Source organism: Cinclus cinclus, chromosome 4 (assembly GCF_963662255.1).
Source record: "Cinclus cinclus chromosome 4, bCinCin1.1, whole genome shotgun sequence".
Taxonomy (NCBI): domain Eukaryota; kingdom Metazoa; phylum Chordata; class Aves; order Passeriformes; family Cinclidae; genus Cinclus; species Cinclus cinclus.
The window spans coordinates 38,622,017-38,645,677 of record NC_085049.1 but is presented as its reverse complement, the minus strand read 5'-3'; the positions used below and the strand labels follow the sequence as shown (position 1 = coordinate 38,645,677).

Here is a 23,661-nt window from a genome sequence, read left to right as displayed (position 1 = left end):
ATTACTGTACTGAGAAAAACTATTATTTTATGAAGTCCAAGTAAACCCCATTAAAGTTTAATATCTAGGTTTTTCATTTCATACCTCCTTCAGGGGTCTTAAATACTTTATCTGGGCTTGCTGGTCCTTCTCCTTTACCATTAACAACTCTAACATTCAGCTTGTAAGAACTGTAGGGCTCCAGCCCTGGTAACATTCCAAAAGTCTTGTTTCCCCTGAAAGTCAAGATCTTTTTTTCTACATGTCGTCTGCTCCTTCTGGATAGACTCTGTACTTTCCAGTAGTAAACCTAAAGAAAAAAAAAATCTATAGTGAGTGCTTAGCTGTTCTGATTTCCTAAACTCTGAGCTTTTCCAAGAGTGTCCACGAATTATAGGTAGAAAAAACTGCAATTTTAATAAACTCAGGTTAGACACAGCAGAGAGTTTTCCTGCTCCAGAAGCAGACCTTGTCCAGAATCAGTCTGCACAGCTACCACCTGCAGGCTGCAGGCTACCACCTGCCTCTTCTGCTAATGCTTGAAACCCGTTGATACAAGTTCTGGTTGGGAACTGCATTGGTCTGTGATCATTCTCCTGTTACCCAATCTATCTGAGAGGCAGAAGTTATCCATTCTTTCAGTAAGATGTCTATAGGCCTTCCAAAGCAGATTTGGACTTTGCCTCTTTGTTAGATCACATCCCTGGCCATGCTATTCCTTGTTGTCAGATTAAATGGGGAAGAAATCAAAATATTTGATTGGGCTGGAAAAACATGCAAATTCTGAAATGACTCTAAGGCTACAGCATTGGAATGATCTCCACCCAGGGATGGGAAGACTGCTCCTCCAATTATGTGTCAATTTGATCAGTTGAGAAAGATGATTCTGATGTCCACTGAGCTGACAGAGTTTCTAACAAACTATATATGAGCCTCAGATGTACTTTCCCAGCATGCTCTCTACTTCACAGTCTCTCTATCATGATAACTCAAAAGGTATTAATAGTTGCCCCTCCAAAAGACTTGTGTTACTCCTAGGATTGTCATCTTCAAATACATAATTGTTTATTTTTCACAGCATTGTTTTCATGTACATATGATCACAAGCTATAGATGATCAAGAAATCTAAATGAATAAAAAATCTGTTCCTATTCAGGCCAACTGGAAAACACCTTTTGAATTAAGGAAGCTGGGATTTCACATTGGAACTAAAAAAAGAGGCTGTTAAGACTTACAAAGCCCAGCTAGATAGCTATAAAGCAATGTTACGCTTACACCAGATTTCAACATACAGTTTCACTCCAATCACTTTTAAATGCCAGTGCGTTTTACACTGTTTGAGTTAATGTTTTTCAATATCACTAGCTGTCATCCTATCGCTCTCATCCTATCAACTAGTGTAGAAAATCATTTACAAGCTAACAAAACTTGAAGGGTTGGTACTATTGGTACTTAAATTCAGAAGCTATAATAAATGGAAGTGCATCACATTTTTCATGATTTGTTCCTAAGTCTGAAAAGCTTTATAGTACTACAGTATATTGAGTAATAGACAGATTAATACAAGAGCAAAATATGAATTGTGCGCTGTAGACTGCTGCTTAGTTACATGTCTTTCTGCTTTGTTCAGACATTTGCCTTCAAGATGTGACTCTTTAGACTCTCTCTTAGTTCTCTCTTTACTAAGAAATCTGTCCCCATGCAACTGTATATTGGGCTACTGACAGAAATAATTTTATTATTTAGTAAAGCCTGAAGGTGCTAGTAGGATTTTGCTTCTCTGCTTACAAGGAGCTAGTCATGTGTTTTGTAAGCTATGTCAATGATGAAGATACTTCATCCATGAAAAGTTTTCAGTTTGCTTTGAGAGAAAGAGCCTTATAACAGTATCTGTGTGTGAAAAGCACAAGTCCTCTTACATGTCAGTTACTTCAATCTGGATACAATCTCATATAGGAAGATTGATCTATTTTAATAAAAAAGGAAGAGAATGCTTTTAACCATACTTACTTTGTATCCTTGAAGATTTCCTCGGACAGTTTTTAGTGGAACTGGGTCCCATTGCACCTTTGCTAATGTGCTGTTAATAACATGAACCTGCACATTGCCTGGAGCAACCATTGGCACTGTGTGGAAAGGATGCAACAAGCACCTCGTTAGAATTAGAAACCACACAAACAGTTTTTTAGAAGAGTCTTTGCACTTTACTCATGGAATAGATTAAAATGTTCCTATCTTTTCAGGATTAATACTACACAGTATGATGAAGCCTTGATATCTCCAAATTGTTTCATTTTAATTAGGAAATAACTACTATCCCTCTTATAAATATTTCAGTATTCTAAATACCCATTTAGGACACGCATTTAGTTCCTTTTAATTAGGATAGCTAAGTCAAACTACAAAACTTACAGTCTTCCCCTGAATGTCCAATCACCTCTGATGGTTCTGGTGCATACCCCAAGTCATTTAAAGCTTGCACTTTTATTTCATATGGAACAAAAGTTGGTGTACCAGACACAATATATTTAGATACATTTGCAACTATAACAGACGTCCATTCATCATCAACATCCTTCTGGCGCCAGCTGACTTTGTACTGAAGCCCTGGTCCATTAGACTGAAAACCTTTTAAAGGCTGAAATGAAAAGAAATATTTTTTTAAGTATTCTGAAGCATCTGAAAAATCTTAACTCAGAAGGAAATAAACAGCTTCTTTTATAGAATGTCACTGAAAATTTTCCACTGTATTCTGCAACAGGGAAGCACTGCTGAAACTTATTTTGCAATTTTGCTTTTACAGGAGGTCACTTTAGTTGCTTTTCACTTTTTGGTAAAGAGTACATTGAATGATGTTGGTAGCTAATTCTTACACAAACCACATATTGAGATTTCTGTATATATATTTTGTTTCCAAATACTTCTTAGGAAGTGGAAGAGAGAAAACCAGACATGCACCAACTCCTTGTAAAGAGTGCACTCTAGGCAATATTTCTTTTCTGGGAGGGAAAATAGGTTATAGATGGCTCTGCTTGAGCTCCTGTCATGCTGGTAAGGGCATGGTAGAGAAAACTTCAGCAGAAGTTTTTTTGTGGGAAAGTGCACAATGATTAGTTTATCATAAAAGATGACAGTAGAAGTAGCATTCACATTAAAATTAATTCTAAAAATTAGACTCTACTTGAAATAAACCTCCAATTATATTTTGAAGTTTTCCTAAAATGGCAGCAAAACATCCTGCATTACTTAATTAGTGGCTTATCTAGAGAAATCATTCAAGGAAATATGCCCTCCTCCCCTTATTTTCATATTTTTCAAAAAAATCTCTTTTTTCATGTTTAGCTCGTTTTCAAGAATATTTTAAGCAAGCGATTGGGTATTTGCATCATTGGTTCTCAAAAAAAAAAAAAAAAAAAAAAAGAAAAGCTACTCACAAACCTGAAAACAAATGAAGCCTTGAGAAAAGACCCATCTTACCTCCCATGTTATTACCAAATTATCAGGTTCTGAGCCTATCCCCTGTACATTAGCAGGATTTTCATCAGGGCCTAGAAATAAAATATTTACACGTGAACAAGAATGGCTGCTGTGGCATTCCAAGCAAATCCAATGCTATTCATAGCAGAAATCAATCACTGGTAAGTGGGAATAATTATTTACTTGCAGATTTTGTCAGGTACTGCTCAGATGGTTCACTTGGCTGACTTCTGCCAATCTTATTGACAGCTATCACACGGAAGGAGTAGTTGACATACGGAGACAACTTCAACTGCACCGTTGTCTGAGTGCCAGGGACTTCCGTCTGGTAATGCCATACTCCTGGTTCATGCAGTGCATCCTCATATTCAATTACAAAGTCTGCAAGCAGGAATTGAATCCAACTTTATGTCAAAGCTTGAAACAGCTTCCCAGACAAGTATAGGCATTTCTGAATGAGCTAGTCAGAAGGGATTGCTCCAACCAGTGCTTTCAAAAATCATGGAACTTGACATGCAAATACATAAACCATAACACAAATTTGTAATTTGGATATCAAAGGTAGAAATATAGGTGAAATAAAATAAATAAAACTCTTATCTTTTGCTACTGTCACTAATGCATCTCTCAGGTAACATATTATTACAAGAGCTCTTTCTGAGGTACCAGATTTTAATTTAAGGGGAACCCTTGAACTATCACAGCAAGGAAGTGGAATTTGACTGCCAAATGCATTGTTCTTAGTTGTATCAAGAAGACAGCATGCAATAACTGTACAAATTTAAAACGCCCTGAATATTCCATTTTCCCCAGTGAAACTAGCATAATGAAAATCTACTTAAAGTCAAGAACCTATACTTGAGGAAGGTTTGTGAGAGCACTTTTCATTATCTTCAAATTAAATCAGGGAATGTATGTCAAGAAACTGAATTTCTTGAGAGTTCTCTGTGTGAACATTATGATTACTGTTAAGACCCTACAAAGTATTATAAACTCAGGTATAAATAGGTTTGTAGAATTCCAAAAAGAAAATCATATTCATTATGAAAGACAAAAGGTCATTTTTTACAGATGTGAAACAGCCAAAAAACCTTGCTGTAAGATATGAGATATCAATTCTGAAGTACTTCGGAGGAATTTTTAGGACACAGTAAATAAGCGGGAGAAGAATGTACAGTCTGAGTACATTCCATGGAACCATGAGCATCAAACATTTGTGTGTTGCATAACAAAAATTTTCCTCTATCTCATGTATAGGTGAAAACAAGATATGACTCAAAAGTCATCCTGTTCATACTACTAAAAAAATTCTGAGTGACATTTAGAAATTTCTTTTAGAAGAATAATTTACAGCACCATATAGAAAAATGCACAACAATTTGAGGAGCAAGATATAGAAGAGTTAAGTAGTACTAATTGCAGTGGTCTGGACTTAAGGCTGGCAGATTTCATTCTGACATACGTAGTAGGAGAAAGAGGGAGAATTGACCCCAAATTACTCTCTGAGCTGCTGCTGCTGTTGTGTGCTCAGCGATACAGGTCTTGGGATGGGATGTCCTCTGGATAAAAGCTTTGCTGAAAAGGTGAGAATATTATAAGCCAAAAAGGTTTTCACTACTGCTTTTTGCTTCCCTGGTCACTAGTCTTCTGCCTGCAACTCTAGTAGAATAATTTATAGGCAACTTAAAGGAAAATACAACCAATCTGAGCTTTCAGAGAGATTCTAGCATGTCAGTCATATTGTGCAAACAGATCACTCCTAATGAAGTGCAATCCTTGAGTCTTCATCTGCATGAAGTGATAGCAGCAGCCGAAGAATTAGGCTTAATTAGGAAACAAATACCTTATTTTACAGCCTCTAAGAAGACCATGCAGCAGTACAAATTGTATTATAATTAAAACCAACATTATTTAGTTAAAGGAATGAAGTTTCCAATGTGAGAGTGCATGCAATATCTCATTCTAGAAAAATCTACAAGAGACAAAACTGCCTACTATTAACTTTTTAGGAACAGTGTGATCTCATGCTTACAGAAAGACAACACTTGTGTCTTCTGGCGTGGAAAAAAAATGAGAATACTAATAAAAGTAAATGCATGTGAATAAACCACTATTCAACTATTTACATTGATCTTCTAAATATTATATTTTTAAGGTATACTACTAGTTGATATACATTACAGATGCCTGAGACTATAAAATTTGAGAAAAATCACTTAGTGTTTCATTAAAATCCAATCAAAATCTTTGATGTGTTCAGAAACTTGTGAAAATCTGTTTTTTCCTTTCCAGATACCTGATCCTTATGGTTTGTTTTCAGTGTTGATACTGACTAGCATCAAGCCCTGGAGAGCAACACCCAGTAAGTCAGTCTAACTAATTAATTCCAAAAGTAATATGTACACTGGTCTTGGCAACTTGTGGCAGTTATCTAAAAACAAATTGCGTAAATAATGAAATAATTGAATTAAATTGCTCATAGAGGAAAAGTAATGCCAAAAAGTCTTTCTGATCCCATTATTTTTTTTGGAAAATAAACAGTATCTTTGTTCCTTGCTCCTAAATTCCCTCTCTATCCTCTCTGCTCAATACAAGAAAGTGTCTTTGATTATGTTTTACTGGGAAGAATAAAAACACTTAAGATCAATTTACTGTCACAAAATTTTATAGATATTTAATTGTTTAGTTTTATGGATATGGTTTATTCTTTAACTGTCTGGACTAGAAAAAAACCAGAAAAACTATCTATCTTATATATTCATGAAGAATAGACTTCTCCACCAGTAGTGATGGATAATCACTGACGATGGTGGTACTGATGCTATTTCAAATTCACAGAATTACAAAAGAGTTAATGCAAGATGTCCGTAGCTCTCTCCTTCAGAAGCATACAGGCAATGAACAAGTCAGCTCTCTACATATGCATAAAATTGGACCTTGTCAGACAGACCTCATAGCAGCATATATAACTTCTGTATTATCTAGCACAAGTTTTTGAATAGAAAAGCCCAGCTATTCTGGGCAGTACATACATCTTCCTGCTTGGCTGTACAGTAGTTATTAAGGGTATGTTATGTAAGCAAATGGCAGCTGTAGAGAATTAATTTACCATTTTCCCATGCTGTACACAAAATTTATTCCAGAAATATTTGGAATTTGAGAACAGTTAGAACAACAGCTTCAATGTGTAGTGTAGTAGATACAAACAAACGTACTTGTAATAGGACTGTTGTTTTCATCTCCTGGTATCCATGAGAGTTCAATGCTTCTTTCTAGCTGACCTGTCAATTCCAAGTCAAAGGGTGGGTTTGGCCGAGCTGTAAATCAAATGAACACAAAGTAAGTAACCACACCAGAATACATAGTTTTATATCTGAAAAAAAATCCTTACATTGCAATCAAAGAATTTCACAAATACAGCAGGGCTCAGATCTACTCACTTATGTAAGCATGACTTAAAGACCAATAGCATGCAATTGTTACAAAACAGACAAAAATGGAGAACTGATGTAACCTGGAAACTTGTATACAATAACAACAACCAGTATTTATTTTTATCTATGTCTGAGTGCACTGTGATATAAAAATGTGACAAGATGTAAGGAACTACGAAATGCATGTTTAGCTTATCTTTGAATGATTGTGTGTAATTATCTATTGTAACAGACATACCTCATACAACATGGAAAATAAAGAAGCATTCAGACCAAAGAGCTTTTCTAGAACCATTACAAATATTTTTATGTGAATTCAAACCAAGTATACTTCAAATAGAAAGTAATTGCAGGTCACTAAATTATTTATTTTTTGCTGTCCTTTTAAAAAGGCTAAGAAATACCATGGAAGCTGTTGTTATACATCCTTATAATGCATAAAATGCAAGTTTCCATTCCAAATTCATGAAGGTAATTTATTAGCTGATTTCTTACACAAAAAATCATGACTAATAAGTAGCTTCATGTAAGAATACACGAACATCTTCACAGAATCTTTTTCACTGATAAAACTTACATGAAAATGTTTAAAAATCTTATACTTAAAAGTGTTTTAGCTTGTTATATTGCACTTGAACCCCCAAATTCAGAAAACTTGCTCCCAAATCAAAGGCTCTATGCCATCAAATTTAAGACTATGCCTGACTAACAGATTTTTTGTTGTTGTTGTTGGTTTAACTTAAATTTTAAAATCTTGGTGATTTCATCAGTTATAAGTCAAACTGGTCAATATGGTCATATTGATCTTATAAGTGGAGTAAAATGAAGATAAAATATGAAATAAAATAGCGCAACATCTCCAATGGTGAATTACTTTTCACCAAAGAGTTGGATTTACATTTTAAGTATTTCATTTATTATATAACAAATTTGCTGTCTATGAGAAAAACATTGCCATACTATATGCAATCTTAATGAAAAATAATTTATCTCTGAAAATCACTTATTCCCCAAATATAAAACAGCCTGTTTTACTGTAATATACATATATACTGTAACATTCCAAATATGTTATTCTGTATATGTTATACTGTAACATTCCAAAGTTCTGTATGTACAAGTATGAAGTAGTTGGTAAAATGGGATGAAACCACACAAACAGACACAGACATACACACACAGAGGAAAAGGGGAAAAAAACTAGGCAAAAAAAATTTCAACAGTAAAATGAGCAATATTCTGCCTGAAGATGTAGAAAGAACTTTGTTTTAGTTTACCGTAAATGATAGCTGGTGTTGGGGGAGCAGCTGAAAAGAACATTAATATAAAGGATTTAATCAGTTAGTAGCCAAAGAAACAGAATACTGTAGGTAGTTAAAGACTATAGTTATTAGAGACAAAGAAAAGTTAACTTACTTAGATTAAATGGTTATTTTTTTTAAAAAGCACGATAATTTTTCATTGAAGAGCTGAAGTAATATTCTTGAACATTTTATTCATTTTTTTAAAATAAAGATCGATCAAGAAAATAAATAAAGTAAGCTATCTTATAAAAACACCTAAAGTACTAGTTTTTGGCTTAGATCATTCCTGGCTAGGCATAAGATCACGGCAGAATTAAAAACACAAACATGCTTGTTTTGAGTCTCAGATTGAACTCATATAAGAATCATTCAGCATATCTACTTAGAACTTTCTTACAAGCTGGAGAAAGGGCAAAGTAATATATTTGGCAAGAATCTGCAATCATAAAAACTTAACAGAGAACTAACTAAAAATACAATCCATGAGAAGTCATAAACCATGTATGCTCAGTCTTTCTGAAGCAGAATTTAGTTGTCAAAGAGATTCCTGAGATAACACTCTCCAATCCAACAGACATGGACCTGTTGGAATGAGTTCAGAGGAGGGCCTCTAACGTGACCACAGAGCTGGAGCACCCATCCTATGAAGACAGGCTGAGACAGCTGGGGATGTTCAGCCCAAAGAAGAGAAGGCTCTGGGAGAACCTTAGAGCAGCCTCCCATCACCTAAACAGGCTACAAGAGAGCTAGAGAGGTATTTTTCACAAGGGCATGTAGTGATAAGATAAGGGGGAATGGCTTCAGCTGAAGCAGAGTGGGTTTATGTTACATATAAGGAAGACATTTTTTAACGTGTGGCACTGGAACAGGTTTCCCAGGTTGAACAGGTTGTGTGGAAGGTGTTCCTGCCCAAGGGGGGTTAGAACTAGATGACTTTAAGGTAGGTACCTTAATGGTTGGAAGGTTCCCACCCTAGCCATTCTGTGATTCTACCATGTTTATGTTCAAATACCCTGCAAAGTTTAATTTCCTGTGCAGCTCAGATGTGGTCAAAATAAAAAGCTATACAGCACAAATCTGTCCTGTAGCTACTCAGCCATTTTTTAAGTAGCTGATTCAATTGCAAACTGTAAGATGAGACTACGTTTTTTAAAAACTGAAACACATTGACACATAGGTGGCATTTCCTTTATCCTGTCCTGAAAACCAAAACTATGTTCGTGCTTTTCACTTTAAATCTAATGCTGCTTTCATAATTAACATTAAAAGTTCGAGAGTATTCTTACCAACAACAGTAAGCACAGCACTTGCTGAAACACTGTCCAGAGTAGTATTAACTATGCAAGTGTATGTTCCATCATCTTTATCAGTTACATTCATAATGGTCAAGTTGTCTTTACCAACTAGAAACCTGTAAACACAATAGATTCAGCCACTGATTTTTCAATAACTGGCACTGTTATAAGAAACTTGCATAAAACATTATCAAATCCCATATACTTGTACATACCTAAACAGCTATGTTTACCCAAGTTAAGCTATGGGACAACATGACCTTTCTTTTTCTTCATTGCTTCTGACCATCTTCCCACAATAACTGTTTATTCTAATGTGCTTTTCTTTCCATATATATTCAAACAAATTTTAAATATATGTGATCTAGAGCAAAATTGCTTTCTGTTATCAGTTTGGCTTCTTATGTCAATTATCTTTACCTTACACTTCATCTATAAGGTCATAATATGCACAATTTGTATAGATGTTTACATCTCATTTTTATTTTTAATTCTTTCTTTATATTTTCACCACAGTAGATAAGTCCTTTAGTCACCAAATATTGGATAGCCATGATGTTTATCAGTCTTCTTTGGAAAATGTCAATAGGTCAATACAGTCCTTTCTAAGATCAGGAAAATGAGCAGACAAAAGGACCTAGAAAATTAAAAATAAAGAAAAAACTATGTGGTCCTTACCTTTCATCGTCTGGCAGTTCATCATTGTCCTTCAACCATGTAACTGTTGGTAGTAAGGTAGAATCATGCTTTATTATACACTCAAAAGAAGCCTGGCCATATCTCTGAATCACTTTGTATTCTGGTTGTTTAATGATCATTGTTGGATCTGAAATTTAAAATTAAAATCAGACATTCAGAAAGTCTGAAATTCTGTACTAATCCGTGATGAAAGAATGACTAATCTCTCACCTTTAATTTCCAACTGCACCTCATTTTGTATCTTTCCTAATTCATTCCTGGCTACACATGTGTATGTACCAGCACTATTCTTCTGAGCCACTGGAATTTCCAAGGTTCCATTATCATGGAAAACGTACTCATTTCCACGCAAGATGCTACCCTTCACTCCCTTAAACCTTTAGGTAAGAAGTAATATCATTAGCCAGCATCACAGTTAAATAGTGTATGGTTTGATTATCAGTAAAATACAAACTTAGGACTGCCACATAAGAAAATAGAGACAGAAGCACTCAGAGAAATTTAAACTTGACTCTGTAGGTGTAACTTTACTGCTGGTTCATTAAGTCTATGAAATACTGCATTACTGAATTGTAAACAGAATATATTTTAAAATATACTATTTTAAAATTGTAAATAGAGTTAAAAGAGTTTTAAAGCTTTAAGGGTTTGTTTCCATAGATACAACTGGGTCATCTTCTGTAACACAAGCACAGCTAGACCTTACCATTCAATTTCAGGCTTAGGTGACCCAAAATAAGCACAGTCTAGCAATGCAGGACTGTCTGCGATGACTTGATAGAGTTTATTAGCAGGAGTCAGAATTCTTGGTGGCTCAGCTGAAAAGGCAAAGATATCATATAGCTACAAAGTTACAAATAGTAAATATATTGTAAAAAGTATAGTTACAAAATACAAAGGCATCAAGAATGGCCTAAAGAATTACATATAAACATTTTCCTCTGAGATTATTTCAGGTCTCAGTCTGGGTTCAAATACATTCAACTGGTACTGGCCTGAGGAAAACTTAATGCAGGGAAATTATCTTGTGAGGAACAACTCTTTCTTGCCTATTTACAAGTAATAGTGATGGGCACCAAAGGCAATGATTTCAATTGGAAAATTTAAATCAGTATATACTTCAAGAAGATAATCTCCTGGGTACAGACCGAACTATCTAATTCCAAACAAACCTGTAGGCAGAAAGACGCATTTTCAGTGTAACATCTACATTTTCCTTCTTTTAAATGACAGTGTCAATCAACACATCTACCAGTTCCTGCAGGAGCGTCACTGGAGGCTATTCTGCCTAGGATTTTGCTACTAGTTTTGTTAAATTCAGTGAGAAGAATTAGAAGGGCCACAACATTTTGTAATCAGAAACACATGCCAGGGAAGCCTTAGAGACAAATGCATAATCATGTCCCCTTGCAAGAGCAACTTGGAGATCATCTATTACACTAATCCAAAACAGCTAGACTCAATGAAGGTCTATTGAAAGGTACTAACTTAAGCAATACTAATTCCTGCCTTCTTTGTCAGGCTTCTGCTTGACTAACTTACATAAACAAAAAAAAAAAAAAAAAAAGAGAGATAAAATTTCTTTCAAGCTCTCCCGGCTTTCACATCTATCCTTCTCAATTTGGAACAGTGAAAGTGAAATTCAGGAATATCCTAGAGAAAACTAGGTATGTATACCCTTGCTCTTTACAAAGGCCAGGAAATAGATCAATTGCCAATGAAGTCGTTAAGCAAGGCTTGAGCAGAGAGACTGTGTGTTAGCAGGAAACAACTGAATACCAAGAAAACAGAAAAATAAAAAGCCTGTTTCTTACCCAGAACATTCACAAATGCATTTGCTAGCAAGTATCCATATTCATTAGAAGCATTGCACTGATAGACAGCACTTGACCTTTCTTGCACGTGTGAGAAAATAATGGTGTCACCGTCCACCTTTCTGCTAGGATCTTCTTGGGCAACTGTTGGTGTAAAGAAAAAGAGTTACTGTTGTCCCTAAACTGCTATTGGATTGCAAGTTTCATACTTTTGAAAAGAAGGAAGAATCTGTAAGACCAATATACCCCTTACGGTTTTTTTTCCCTGGGTGACTGATCACTGGTAAAAATGTGAATTTTAATACAATTTAAAAAGTTCTTCTAATTAGACAGGTATTAACTCAGGATGGTAGAGTTCCCATTTTTTGAGAGGTTTTTTTTGTTGTTTTTTTTTTTTTTCCCCAAGAAAGTGAAGCTGAGATAGTACTTTGCATGCAATACAGACAAAAAATACCAATATGACAAGATTCAGGCAAATACAGTCAATATCTAGAAAAATACAGAAATATTTCGGAACATGAACAGAAAATGCTGATCCGATGACATAGTCCTCTGTGACTTTAAAGTTTTGAATTGATTGTTACACCATAAATAATTTTCCAAATCTAAAAATAGCCATAGTCAGTTGAAAATTATCTCACAGTAAAAAAAAAAAAAAAAAAATCATTCCTTCACACAAAATCAAGAAACAATCTTTGCAAGAGCAGAGCTAGTAATTCAGTAGGTGGCACTCTTTCCCTTATGTAAGAGTTACACAGAGCCATTTCCTCAACTGCTGTGGAGTGCCCTGAGCTGTCAAATAGCTTCTGCATCACAGAAGCACCCAGGACATAATTGAAAAAAAATTCTAAGAAAATACAGAAGAAGAATAATAGATGTCAGTTCTGATACAACTGGATGGCATTAAAGAAGTATAACGAAGGAAAAACTTGTAACATCACACTGCATAAAAATGCACAATCTATAGTTTGTTATTTTATGAACATATGAGATGAGATATTGTACTAAAAAGCACATGTATTATTAATAATGAAAATTAATGCTAAAATTACTGATCTACTAATATGAAAAATAGGTGCATTTATACATAAATAAATGCATCCTAGTTTGGCTGCATCATCAAAATTAATACCCTTATTGAAGCTTGAAAAAGTCTATTTGTGGAACACATTCTCATATAATGAAATTCTTATTTGAACTCATAAGAAAGATCAACCAGCTAAATTAACATAAATTTTCTGTGACAGGAACTTTTTGATTAGACAATACCTTATCTCTCATCTGTAAAGAAAATGGAGACATTTATCCTGCATTTTCTTAAAGTATCTATTACTGAATTCTCTACAAGAGAAGAAACTAGATGAAGGAGACCACAGTTCTGTGCTTCTGCTTTAGGATATTTCCAACTTGGATTAAATCTAAGGCCATTTTTCATGTAAATACCTCAATCTCCAAACATCTGCCTCAAGAACAGATTTCAATTTCTGTTTTTTTCTGGTCTTCCATCACTCTGAGTTCAAATAAACATCAAAAATTCAAAAATTTCCGAGAAGGAAGAAAAAAGGTACTACTGAGATTTTAAATGCTTATTCTCTGGACTTCTGGGTTGCTGGCATGTATTTTTCTCTCTTTTGCTTTACTTCCTGTTGTGTTCCATGTTTCACATTGCTTCCTCTTCTATGTAAATGCCATTTTCATTAAAAGATTCATGGGCTGAAAATAGCCAGAGCAGGTGAGTAGCCCAGCAGGACGGCCAGTGAGCTGCAGGAAGCAGTCTGTTTCTGCATACAAATCATAGTTAAATAGAAGACAGACACAACTGCTCTCCCACGAGGAAGAACTGCCCAAAGCCATTCCAAGCATGGCTGCTTCCAGCCCTGGGCTCTAGGCTTCTCTCCACTCATCCTGCAGCACTTTCTGCACCCAGGCAGGTCTTTAATGGATGCACCGATTGCCCCCTTCACACACACTCCAATATATAATCCCTTAAAGGATGATGGTAGGGCCCCTCCTAAGAGATGGAAGCCATTAGTTCAATCCTCTATGACTGAAGGAACTGCAGAATGATCTAAGCATTAAATTATTATATAAAAAGAGGGGCAGCATCTTCCCACTGAAGGAAAAAAGGAGATACTCCCTTTCAGCTATCTGAAGGAAAGGAGGTAGGTGCCTGTTCTCTAAAAGGGTTTCAAGCTGGGGTCCCAAGAGAAAAGAAGACACAAGTGTCAGGTTAGCTAGTGCTTTCTGTTAACTGGTTTAGCCACTTGGATGTTGGCACTGATTCCAAAGCTCCCTGTTAAGACTGGCATCTATTCAACTGTCTGTTGAATACAGCTTCTTTAATGGTCTGAAGCACCCACTGCTGCACTCACACACACAGAAACAATTGAGCTGGGAAGGGATTTTTGAAGGTCCTCTGGTCCAAACCCCTGCTCAAGCAGGGCCACTTGGATCCAGTTATCCAGAACGGTGTCCAGATGGGGGAAAGATCACCTTCCTCTACCTGCTGGCTGTACTTTTGTCTCATCTAACCCAGGATAATGTTAGTCTCTTTGCCACTAGGTCACATTGCTGGCTCATGGTCAACTTGGTGTCCACCAGGATGCCCAAGTCCTGTTCTGCTAAGCCACTATCCATCTGGATGGCCCCCAGGATGTACTGGCACTAAGGCTGTTTCTCCCCAGGTGCAGGACTTTGTTCCACTGATCTTGCTCCCTGGGTTTGGCCATTCAGCCATTTTTCTATCCACCTCCCTGTCTGTTTATCCAGCCCCTACATCAACAGCTTGTCCATGAAGATCTAATGGGAGATAGTGTTGAAGGCCTCACTGCAGTCCAGGCAGACTTGCCCTTGCCCTCATCTACCTGGCTAGTCGTTTCATCATAGAAACGTATCAAGTTGGTCACCACTTGGCAGAGCCATGGAAACTACTCCTGAAAGTTTTCTTGTCCTTAATGTGCCTTAAAATGGTTTCCAGAATTAGCTGCTCCATCACCTCCATAGGGATAAAGGTGACGGTGACCAGCTTGTGGTTCTTCCCTGGTTTCTCCTTCTGGTTCTTGTTGAAGACAGAGTAGCATTTGCTTTCTCTCCATATTTAGGCACTTCTCCCAGTTACCATTATCAAGAAAAGATTATTGAGACTATTTTTGCAATGACATATGCCAGCTCAGTCAGCACTTGTGGCTGCATCCCATCAGGGCCCACAGACTTAGTTATGTTTGCTCCTGACCTAGTCCTTTTCCACCACGGGTACATCTCATTCTAGTATTTTCCCCTAGTCTTTGAGACCTGGGATTCCTGAAGGTCAGTCTTGCTAGTAAAAGCTGAGGAAAAATAGCATGCAGTACTTCAGCCCTTTCCATGTACCAGTCTATATTTTTGGGTTTTAATCTGTTTCTGGGGAAAAGGAGTGATGGCAGGGCCAGTCAAGCGCTGCTTGTTTGTATTTATGAATATTCTGGTGACGTTATACAACAGATGCATGAGAAGGAGAAAATGCTTTTGACACATTAAACAAATCTGAATTTGGCACTGATAGGCAAAATAGTAAAAACCTACATAATACTTAAAATGTGCTAGTACAAACAGGATAACAAATCGTGAGGACTTGCTATAGGAGTTCTGCTGCTGTAACAAGACAGGTGAACATGTGCCATCTAACAACCAACCATTTGCTTCCAATGACATGGAATCTCAGCTTATGAATATGCTTTGGTCCTTTCTGAACAAAGACCTGGTTTCACCTAATCTTTTCATCACATTGTACAATGATACAGCTTCTTGACCCTAGCCATGTTCATCATATTCCTATACAGAAGAAGCAGGTCCTCCATCAGATACTTTTGTCATAGTTAGAGATCAGTACCCTGAATAACGTCTGTTCATTTGAATGCATACTTCCATACTTCCAGAAGTTTCATAAACTTCTGACAACCTAAGCAATTACTTCTCCTAGTATGTTTAAATAACCACTATGGCACCCTTATTACTTTATTTTCTTAGAAAAAAAAGACAAAATGACATGTGCTCTCTGAACAGAAGCAGTTAAAACACACCATTAGGCTTAAAACTGGAAGGGAAAAAAAAATCTGGATTAAAAAAACCAAGGATAACTGAAAAAGTAAAGAATGTTCTTTTCCTTTTCTTACCAATCTCACTTGTTCCTTAGCGTATTATTTTCCTGTGATCACCAAAATCCTTTTTTCCCTCAGTTTCTGATTCTGGCATTTCTATTATCTCCAAAGGCACAGCATTACCTGCACTAACTATAACCATCCTTTGCCTATTCTGTGCAGAATTGAAAGAAGCCTGATTATCAAAGGTTTTTTCATCTGGTGAAGTCCCTAGGCCAGATGCAAACTTGCATCACACAACGAGAGCAGAAGCAGTGGATAAAGATCTTCCCAAGCAGTCTTCTCTCCAAGACTGAAATACTGGGGGCATTAGGGTCCAGCAAATTTCTCCCCACCTTCCAATGGCTGCAGTGACCAGCTTGTGATGTGTACTCTCAGAGAAAATGACAGACGATGAATCTCTCAGCCAGGGATTATCAAGGCCTTTCATGAAGGAAATATAAGGGCTAATGTTTCTCCCTTAAATTCAGTGTGGGTACGAATGGAGACTAACTCAAACCTAGAGATTCAATGTGAAATGTGACATAACAAGAGAAGAATGTGTTGAAAGAAAATAAACAGTGCCTTTGTGCTACTTTGTATAAATCTAAGTGTCTGTATCTAATATTTAATAGCTCATCCTGAACCATAAAACACTGGACCAAAAAATCAGCCTTTTGTACAGTATCTGCAATGCCTTCCTGAAGTCCAATTATGAAAGTGTTTCCCCTTCCCAATTAATCTGGGTTGTTACTTTCTTAAAATTTGAGCGAGATACTTTATGCATGGCTTCCCTTTTGCAAAACCATGATGAACATCTAAGCAGTAAGACACAATGGATTATGTAGTGATATAAATAATGCAGATCTTGAGTGTTAATTGAAGCACAAAGCAACACAGAGTCATGGCCTGAACTTTCGATTGCTACTTGCCAAAGTAATTCTAATTGACCTTAACAGGACTGGGAATGTGAGTTCAACATACTCCTCCTCTGAGTAAACAGGAGGTTAGGTTAGGTCCTTATCATTCTAGCATGTCTAAAGCAGCTATTTTTTTAGAAATCCTGGTGTTTTCGGCATGACTGTTGAAGAAAACTAATTAAAAAACTCCAGGGAAACCTAAAATATTGCTTAAAAGTATTTTTTATTCATATTATTGCAATATTGAACAAAATTCATGCCATTGCAATTTTATTTTATAGCTGCTAACACACACTACATTTTTTATCTATTTTTTTTATCTTTTCCCTACAGATATTTAAACCTCAGCCTTTGACTGAGATATGGACGAATGGTTCTTTCTTCAACATTGCCCCTTACTTGTCTGACTCTTTTATGGAAAAACAAAACTAGAAGAATTAAGTATCTCCCAGTTGTGCTTCCCAACAGAAAATTAAAGTATTGCAAACAGATTACTAGGCCACAAGAGGCACATTGTGGGATATATGATGACAGCAGGGCTTTGAAATTCAAATTTAGCTTTTTTTCTTTGAAATCCTGCCATGGGTGTAGCTCTCTCAGCACTGCCCTGAAGCTGAAACAGCTGCTTTACTTTCCTTTTACAGTGATTTCTTAATCATTCAGTTGGAAGATGAGGGGCTCAATTCTATAATTTAGTAACAAGTGAACAAAAAGGCATACTGTACTTGGTAATTTCCAGAACAGCTTTTGCTAACTCAGAATAATAAAAAATCACAAGAATCTTAAGAACTGCATTTTCTGTGATCACAATGCTTCTCGTAGATGCCCTGACAGATGCAGCGTACTGGAGCATCCAATCAACTTGCACTTAAATATTTAATGTGGATAAGACTTCAGTTTTTCTCAGTAGTGAAACTGACCTTTAATATAGTGCTGAGATACCCACTTACTTATTTCCTGTGTTCTTTTTTTTTTTTTCCCCGCTACTGAGTTTGAGTGGGTAATTTAATTAAAGTCTTTTAATTCTTACTGAATTCCCCTCAACAAGACTTTGTGTACCAATTCCTCAAAGCCACTCCAATATATGCTGCCCTTGTATTTGGGAAATTTGATGGCATCCTGCAGCTGCTTCTGAAAACTCTGTTTCTTAATGTTTTATTGTTACCATGAAAAAATGCAGAACACATCATGGCTTTTCTGGAAAATGTACTTGTTGGTAATTTGAACAGCTTGTCCTACAGCTTTGATAAGGAAGAAGAACAAGGCAAAGCTGATAGCCAGGCAAAAAAGATTTTACTAGTCAGAAGACCTGATATAATCATTAAATAATAGTTGAACTGCAAGAACTGCAGGATATAAGCCCCTCCAAACAAATAAACAAAAAGTGAATAGTGAGTATACAGAAAACAACAACGGAAGATGAGACCACCAAAAATCCAGACTGGACAGTGAAGGAGAGGTAGTGAACTTTGATGATAACAAATGCATTATGATATATTTATTTATAAAGATATACTATACAAAATTACATTGATATTGTCCTGTTTTCCTGTCTTACCATTGTTTTCATGAGGTGATTAATGTCAGTTTATATAACTTATTAACCAATGAAAACTCCTAATTTTAAATCTCAGGCTGTAGATCTCACCTTCCATTTAATTAGGACACCTGAAACAGGTTATTTGCTAAATATTTTTATTTTTTTTCAATATATAGCCTTATTTTGACCCCTGAAGTTGTATTTTTTCCCCTAGAAATATATTTAATCCCTTTTGGGCACCAAATACTTCAAATATATCTAATGAGGGTTCTCATTTACCTAGATTCAGGCAATAGACCATTCTTCTCCATTCCCCAAACTGGGTGAACTGTATTTCATCAAAAGACTTAAACAACTCCTAAACTTCTGAAAGCGAACAGAAGGTACACTGCCATACTTTAAACAGAACAGTATTTTGTAGCACATTATCTCTCATGAGCCAACAGGTGAGACTCTCTGGTTTTTTTTATTATTGTTTTAAGAAAGAGGAAAGATAAAGGTAGAAGAACCAAGTGTGACTTTACAGCACAGGATATGCTCAAGCCCAGCTGACAACACACTGCAGTGTCCTCCAGCAAGTTCTTCCCAAGGCAAGTTGTACTATATATAGCAGCTACCTTGTGTCTGTCATACAGCATTGCCAATCCTAACATTGCAGTAATTAAGTACCTCAATCACCAGTTCAGGGCTGCTTTTCTTACCCATGCACACAGGAACAGCTCTTCCACTGCCTTAGGGGCTCCTTTACTTTGACACCTACTTGGCACAAACTGTTTGCTAGGTAGCTGCTGACACATTCAGATAGTTTTGCCGCTGCAGCTTCTTCGACCAGAAGCCTGGAAGGCTCCAACATACACTAAACTGCAAATCCTGCAGTGCACTGCAAATCCTGCAAATCCTACAATCTTTGCCTTTTATGTCACATTTAGAATTCTTAGGCAATGTTACAGTTGCAGGGAGCAGCAAATGAGAGATCTAGCAGACATGACTCACAGAAGAACGGGTAACAATGACATCCCAGCAATGGCCCTGTGAGAGGGGCCATCCAATCTCCACAAAGATACTACCAACAGAATGCCAGACAGAAGAACCAAAAGCATGATTAGACATTTTAGCTCTCTCAAAAATGTCCGAGGCACATCTTGTTGTTCAGCTTTTTATAAACGACAGTATTTTTATCACATCTTTTATGATTCAGCATTACCTGTCAGGCAAAAACTACACAAATACAGGCTCTTCACATCTATTTGATAAAAACCACCCTGAGACTCCTCATATTTTTTTACTCATGCTCCTGTAAGGTAATTAAAAATCTTACTTGCTATGGGAACACCATTTGCTAACCAGCTTATACTAGGCTTTGGGTTGCCATTAGCTCTGCAGATCAAAGTTCCATCTTCTCCAGGGGACAAGACCAAGTTTCTGGGTGCTGTTATCCAGTATGGAGCAGCTGGGTTTAAGAAAAGAAATTTCCAAAATTATGTACAGAAAATCATGAGGCACAGGCATGGTAATCAGAAGATAATCCAAATTAGGTATGTGTAGATATAGACTTACACCTATATTGTTACTTTTTATGTGTATGCATATATATATATATATATATATATATATATATATATATATATATATATATATGTGATACTCAATTAAGTGGTAGATCATACATTGGCTGAACTGATCATCTGGTCACCCACTGCATCAAAATTCTGAGATAAACAACAAGAGAGTCTTTGTTTCATGTAGGGTTGCCTGCTTTGAATTTGTCTTTCCTAAAGCAAGAAAATCTATCTGAGTATGGCATTTGCAGACACTACAGTGGTCTTTTGATTAATTTCAGAATTATCCATGCTCTTAGTAGTTCTCCATCCTTTTTTTTTTACAAAAAATAACCACAAACAGCATATATTATCACATCTTGCAATTAATTTTCAGATTTTGGATTGATGGACAGATGCAAACAGAAAATTAAACTTCTGTTCTTAGAAAGAAGATTAAATGCTGATCTACAGCAAAATAAATGACTATTTAGCATGCAAAGTAAGCAATACAGCTGATTATTTCAATGACTAATTAACTGTCATTACAGTTTTTGTTTCATGGTATTCACAGCTTACTTACAATTCCCATTTTGAACATGCTGTAAATGTTTTAGAACTATAAGGCATCATCTTGGGTAAAAAACATGAAGAAGATAGAAACCCAAAAATATCAGTAAAAGAGAAAAAGGAAGAAAAACATAAAACTGTAAGACAGTAGTAAAATAGAGACAAAAATAATCTGGGCTATACGAATGGAGAGAAGAAAAAGTGAGAAAATGATGAGATGATGAAGAGAGATAAGGAGGAAGATAGAAACAAGAGAAAGAAGCAGTCTAATGAGAGACAATAAAAGTATCTAAAATAAATTTAGTACTTGTGCAAACTAAGGCATTATCTTAATACTGTTACAGTAAAATACCAGTGTAGCCTGATGCTTTACATAGCAACATTAAAAGATGAAAAAGATATTATAGATAGTACAGCCCTTCCAGTGTTAGAATTCAGACAGCTGAATGTTTCTTCAGGGTGATTTTTAACTATTATCATTCATCCTTTTAGCTATACTTCATCCTAGAAAACCTGCTTCAATCCTGTATTCTGGACCCTTGACAGCATTACACTAAGGATTATTTTAGTATTACCTTTCACAGTTACTGAAATGACATGATGAACTGAACCTAATGTATTTCTTGCTATACATTTGTAGTTCCCAGAGTCAGCTTCCGAAACATCTATAATCTTGAGAGTTTTCTTAAAGTTTTCAAAAAATGTTCTGTTGGCTGGCAGTTCCCCCCCCTCTTTGATCCAGCGGATTACCGGTGTGGGTCTGGAGAAGGAAAAGTACAGATCAGATTTAGAGACTGTAGAAAAGAAAGATAAGAGTTCAGTACGTTTTTTGTCTTTTAATATATGTTTTATAAATAATTATTTTAAGAGCCTCTACCCAGATTCTGGGCCACATCCAATGAATATGAAAAATATGCCAGCATTTGCTTCTAGGAAATGACAAGTCCAACTACCATTGTCAATGGCCATCTGTTTATAGGATTAATAATTACAGAATGCATTTTTCTGCTGATTAATCTAAAAACCTGATGGTCAATAAATGAAGACATTCATTTATAGCTTCTCTAAAATGACAAGTTTATAATTGTCCTTTGTGTGAGCAATATCCTAATGCTTCATGAACATCATAAACTTTACAAAAGAGCTGTAAGGAGACAGAAACATTTCTTGTGAGAAATCAAGGAAAAAATGTCAGTGCTGAGTCAAGTATAGCTACTTGTCACTGTACTGAGTCTAAATCTTGGCTATGCCTCATTTTGTCCACTGAAGTTGAAAGTTGTTCAAACACATGGAGATATACTTTGAAAATTACAAGAAATAGCAATTTGTTACTTATTGAATAGAATGTCCCCTCTCAAATAGTAAAGGCTCAAGGGAAATGTTCCCTTAGCAGTCTAATATTGCATATTTTAAAACAGACACCTAGAAAATATGACTTTTATTATGGTGTCAGTGATTAGGAATAGTTGTTTCTAACAAAATCTGCATCTGGCCCTTTGCTGACAAGTATTCTCTCACTAATTTTTTTTTCGTTACATGACATCTAAAGACACAAAGCCATATAATATATTACACTCTGGGTTTTTTTCCACAGGTTTTATCTAGCCATTTTATTGGAGTTTGGATCATCTAATACTTTTAGTGCAGGGTTGTAAAAAGGCATATAACTATAGTGCAGATGAAGATTACCTGGGCTGGTGCTACTCCCACTTACAGGGGTGGATTTGCCAGTGCTGCTGGGGCAGACACCTGAGTAGGCCACAGCTGAGACAGAAACATTGCACTGATGCTCAGATCAAGCTGTGCCTGAGTATGCCCTGTGGAACTCGTGCAAGCAAACACATGTGCATGGTGCTGTGGTCCATGATTTGCAATTATTGGCTTTCCTCATGCCTACCTGAGAGCACTCTGCATTATAATGCCTTTATACACTGTAAACATATAGGTACTAAAGATTTTCCACTTCTATTCTATAACCAATCTATTACCAGATTTCTTCCTGAGAATGAAACTCATTTAAAGATCAACTTAATTAATGAAGTTAAATTTCTCTTAGTAATTTTCTTTTTGCACAACAACCAGCAGAAGCAAACTTACACTGCATTGAAGAAACAAGTAGCAATTAAGCTTGATTACAGTGAGAAATTAGATGTAAGGACCTGAAGATTTGTTCTAACAATTCCCACCTAGAGGATCTACTAAGTAATTATTAACACATATAAGCAGTTTTCATGGATTAAAACAGCAAATTCTTATCTATTTTTATATAATTTGAGAAGCTAATGACTGTAAACTTAGGAGAACAACAGAAGCTTTACTCCTGACTGCAAATCTGTGGATATTAGTTTAGTCTATAGCATTACTTGCCTGTGTCCTCTAAAAACAATGGTACAACCCACATCCTGGATATCCTGTGCATAGGGTTTGGGGATATGAGAAGGCAGAGGCCATACATGTTCATTGCTGGTTCCAAAGTCTGCTGATGCCCACATAAGTTGTGGAGTTTCTAAAAAAAGCTCCTTCCATTTTAAACTTCTCCTTTGAAACACTTAAGCTTACACAGGAGTCACATTTTAAGCATCTCTGAAGTGTTTCCCTCTGTTTCTGTATTTCTATTTAGAAAAAAAAAATGTCTCAAAAGTAACTCACAATCCTGCTGCGATGCACTCCAACAAAAGCACATTTCCTCTGAGTTCCACTTTGGTACTTGTGCTACCTGTCGGTGTTAGAAGAACGGGCTGCCTTTCTGTAACTGGCTTTGCTGGAACATGAAGAAGTAAAACAATTAATTTCTAAATTTTGTTCTAATACCAGTCAAGTGCATACATCCATTTTCACATTTTGTACAGAGATTTTGTTCCACATTGGCCATTTGATTAAAAGTCATTGTGCAGCACAACTACAAAGCTGAACACATTAGTTTTTTGACAGACATAACATATCTGTTAAATGCAACTATTTTGAACACATAGAAG

The 23,661-nt window shown here is 36.1% G+C and overlaps 1 protein-coding gene across 33 annotated transcripts in view; it reads right to left on the bottom strand.

Moving 5' to 3' along the window:
• Positions 1–23,661, bottom strand: part of NRCAM (neuronal cell adhesion molecule) — a 63,269-nt gene that overhangs the window by 28,217 nt on the left and 11,391 nt on the right. For 22 of the 33 annotated variants that reach the window (XM_062491105.1, XM_062491108.1, XM_062491119.1 and 19 more), the window contains 15 exons: positions 23,336–23,447; positions 21,262–21,446; positions 19,897–20,028; positions 12,004–12,147; positions 10,896–11,007; positions 10,400–10,566; positions 10,169–10,316; positions 9,482–9,606; positions 8,169–8,198; positions 6,673–6,774; positions 3,641–3,838; positions 3,458–3,528; positions 2,393–2,618; positions 1,991–2,106; positions 85–289 (listed from right to left, as the gene is read on the bottom strand). In XM_062491105.1, the coding sequence (XP_062347089.1) occupies positions 85–289; positions 1,991–2,106; positions 2,393–2,618; positions 3,458–3,528; positions 3,641–3,838; positions 6,673–6,774; positions 8,169–8,198; positions 9,482–9,606; positions 10,169–10,316; positions 10,400–10,566; positions 10,896–11,007; positions 12,004–12,147; positions 19,897–20,028; positions 21,262–21,446; positions 23,336–23,447 (2,073 nt within the window). The remainder of the gene's footprint in view (positions 1–84; positions 290–1,990; positions 2,107–2,392; positions 2,619–3,457; positions 3,529–3,640; positions 3,839–6,672; positions 6,775–8,168; positions 8,199–9,481; positions 9,607–10,168; positions 10,317–10,399; positions 10,567–10,895; positions 11,008–12,003; positions 12,148–19,896; positions 20,029–21,261; positions 21,447–23,335; positions 23,448–23,661) is intronic. The other 11 variants (XM_062491132.1, XM_062491125.1, XM_062491130.1 and 8 more) reach the window with 1 other exon arrangement.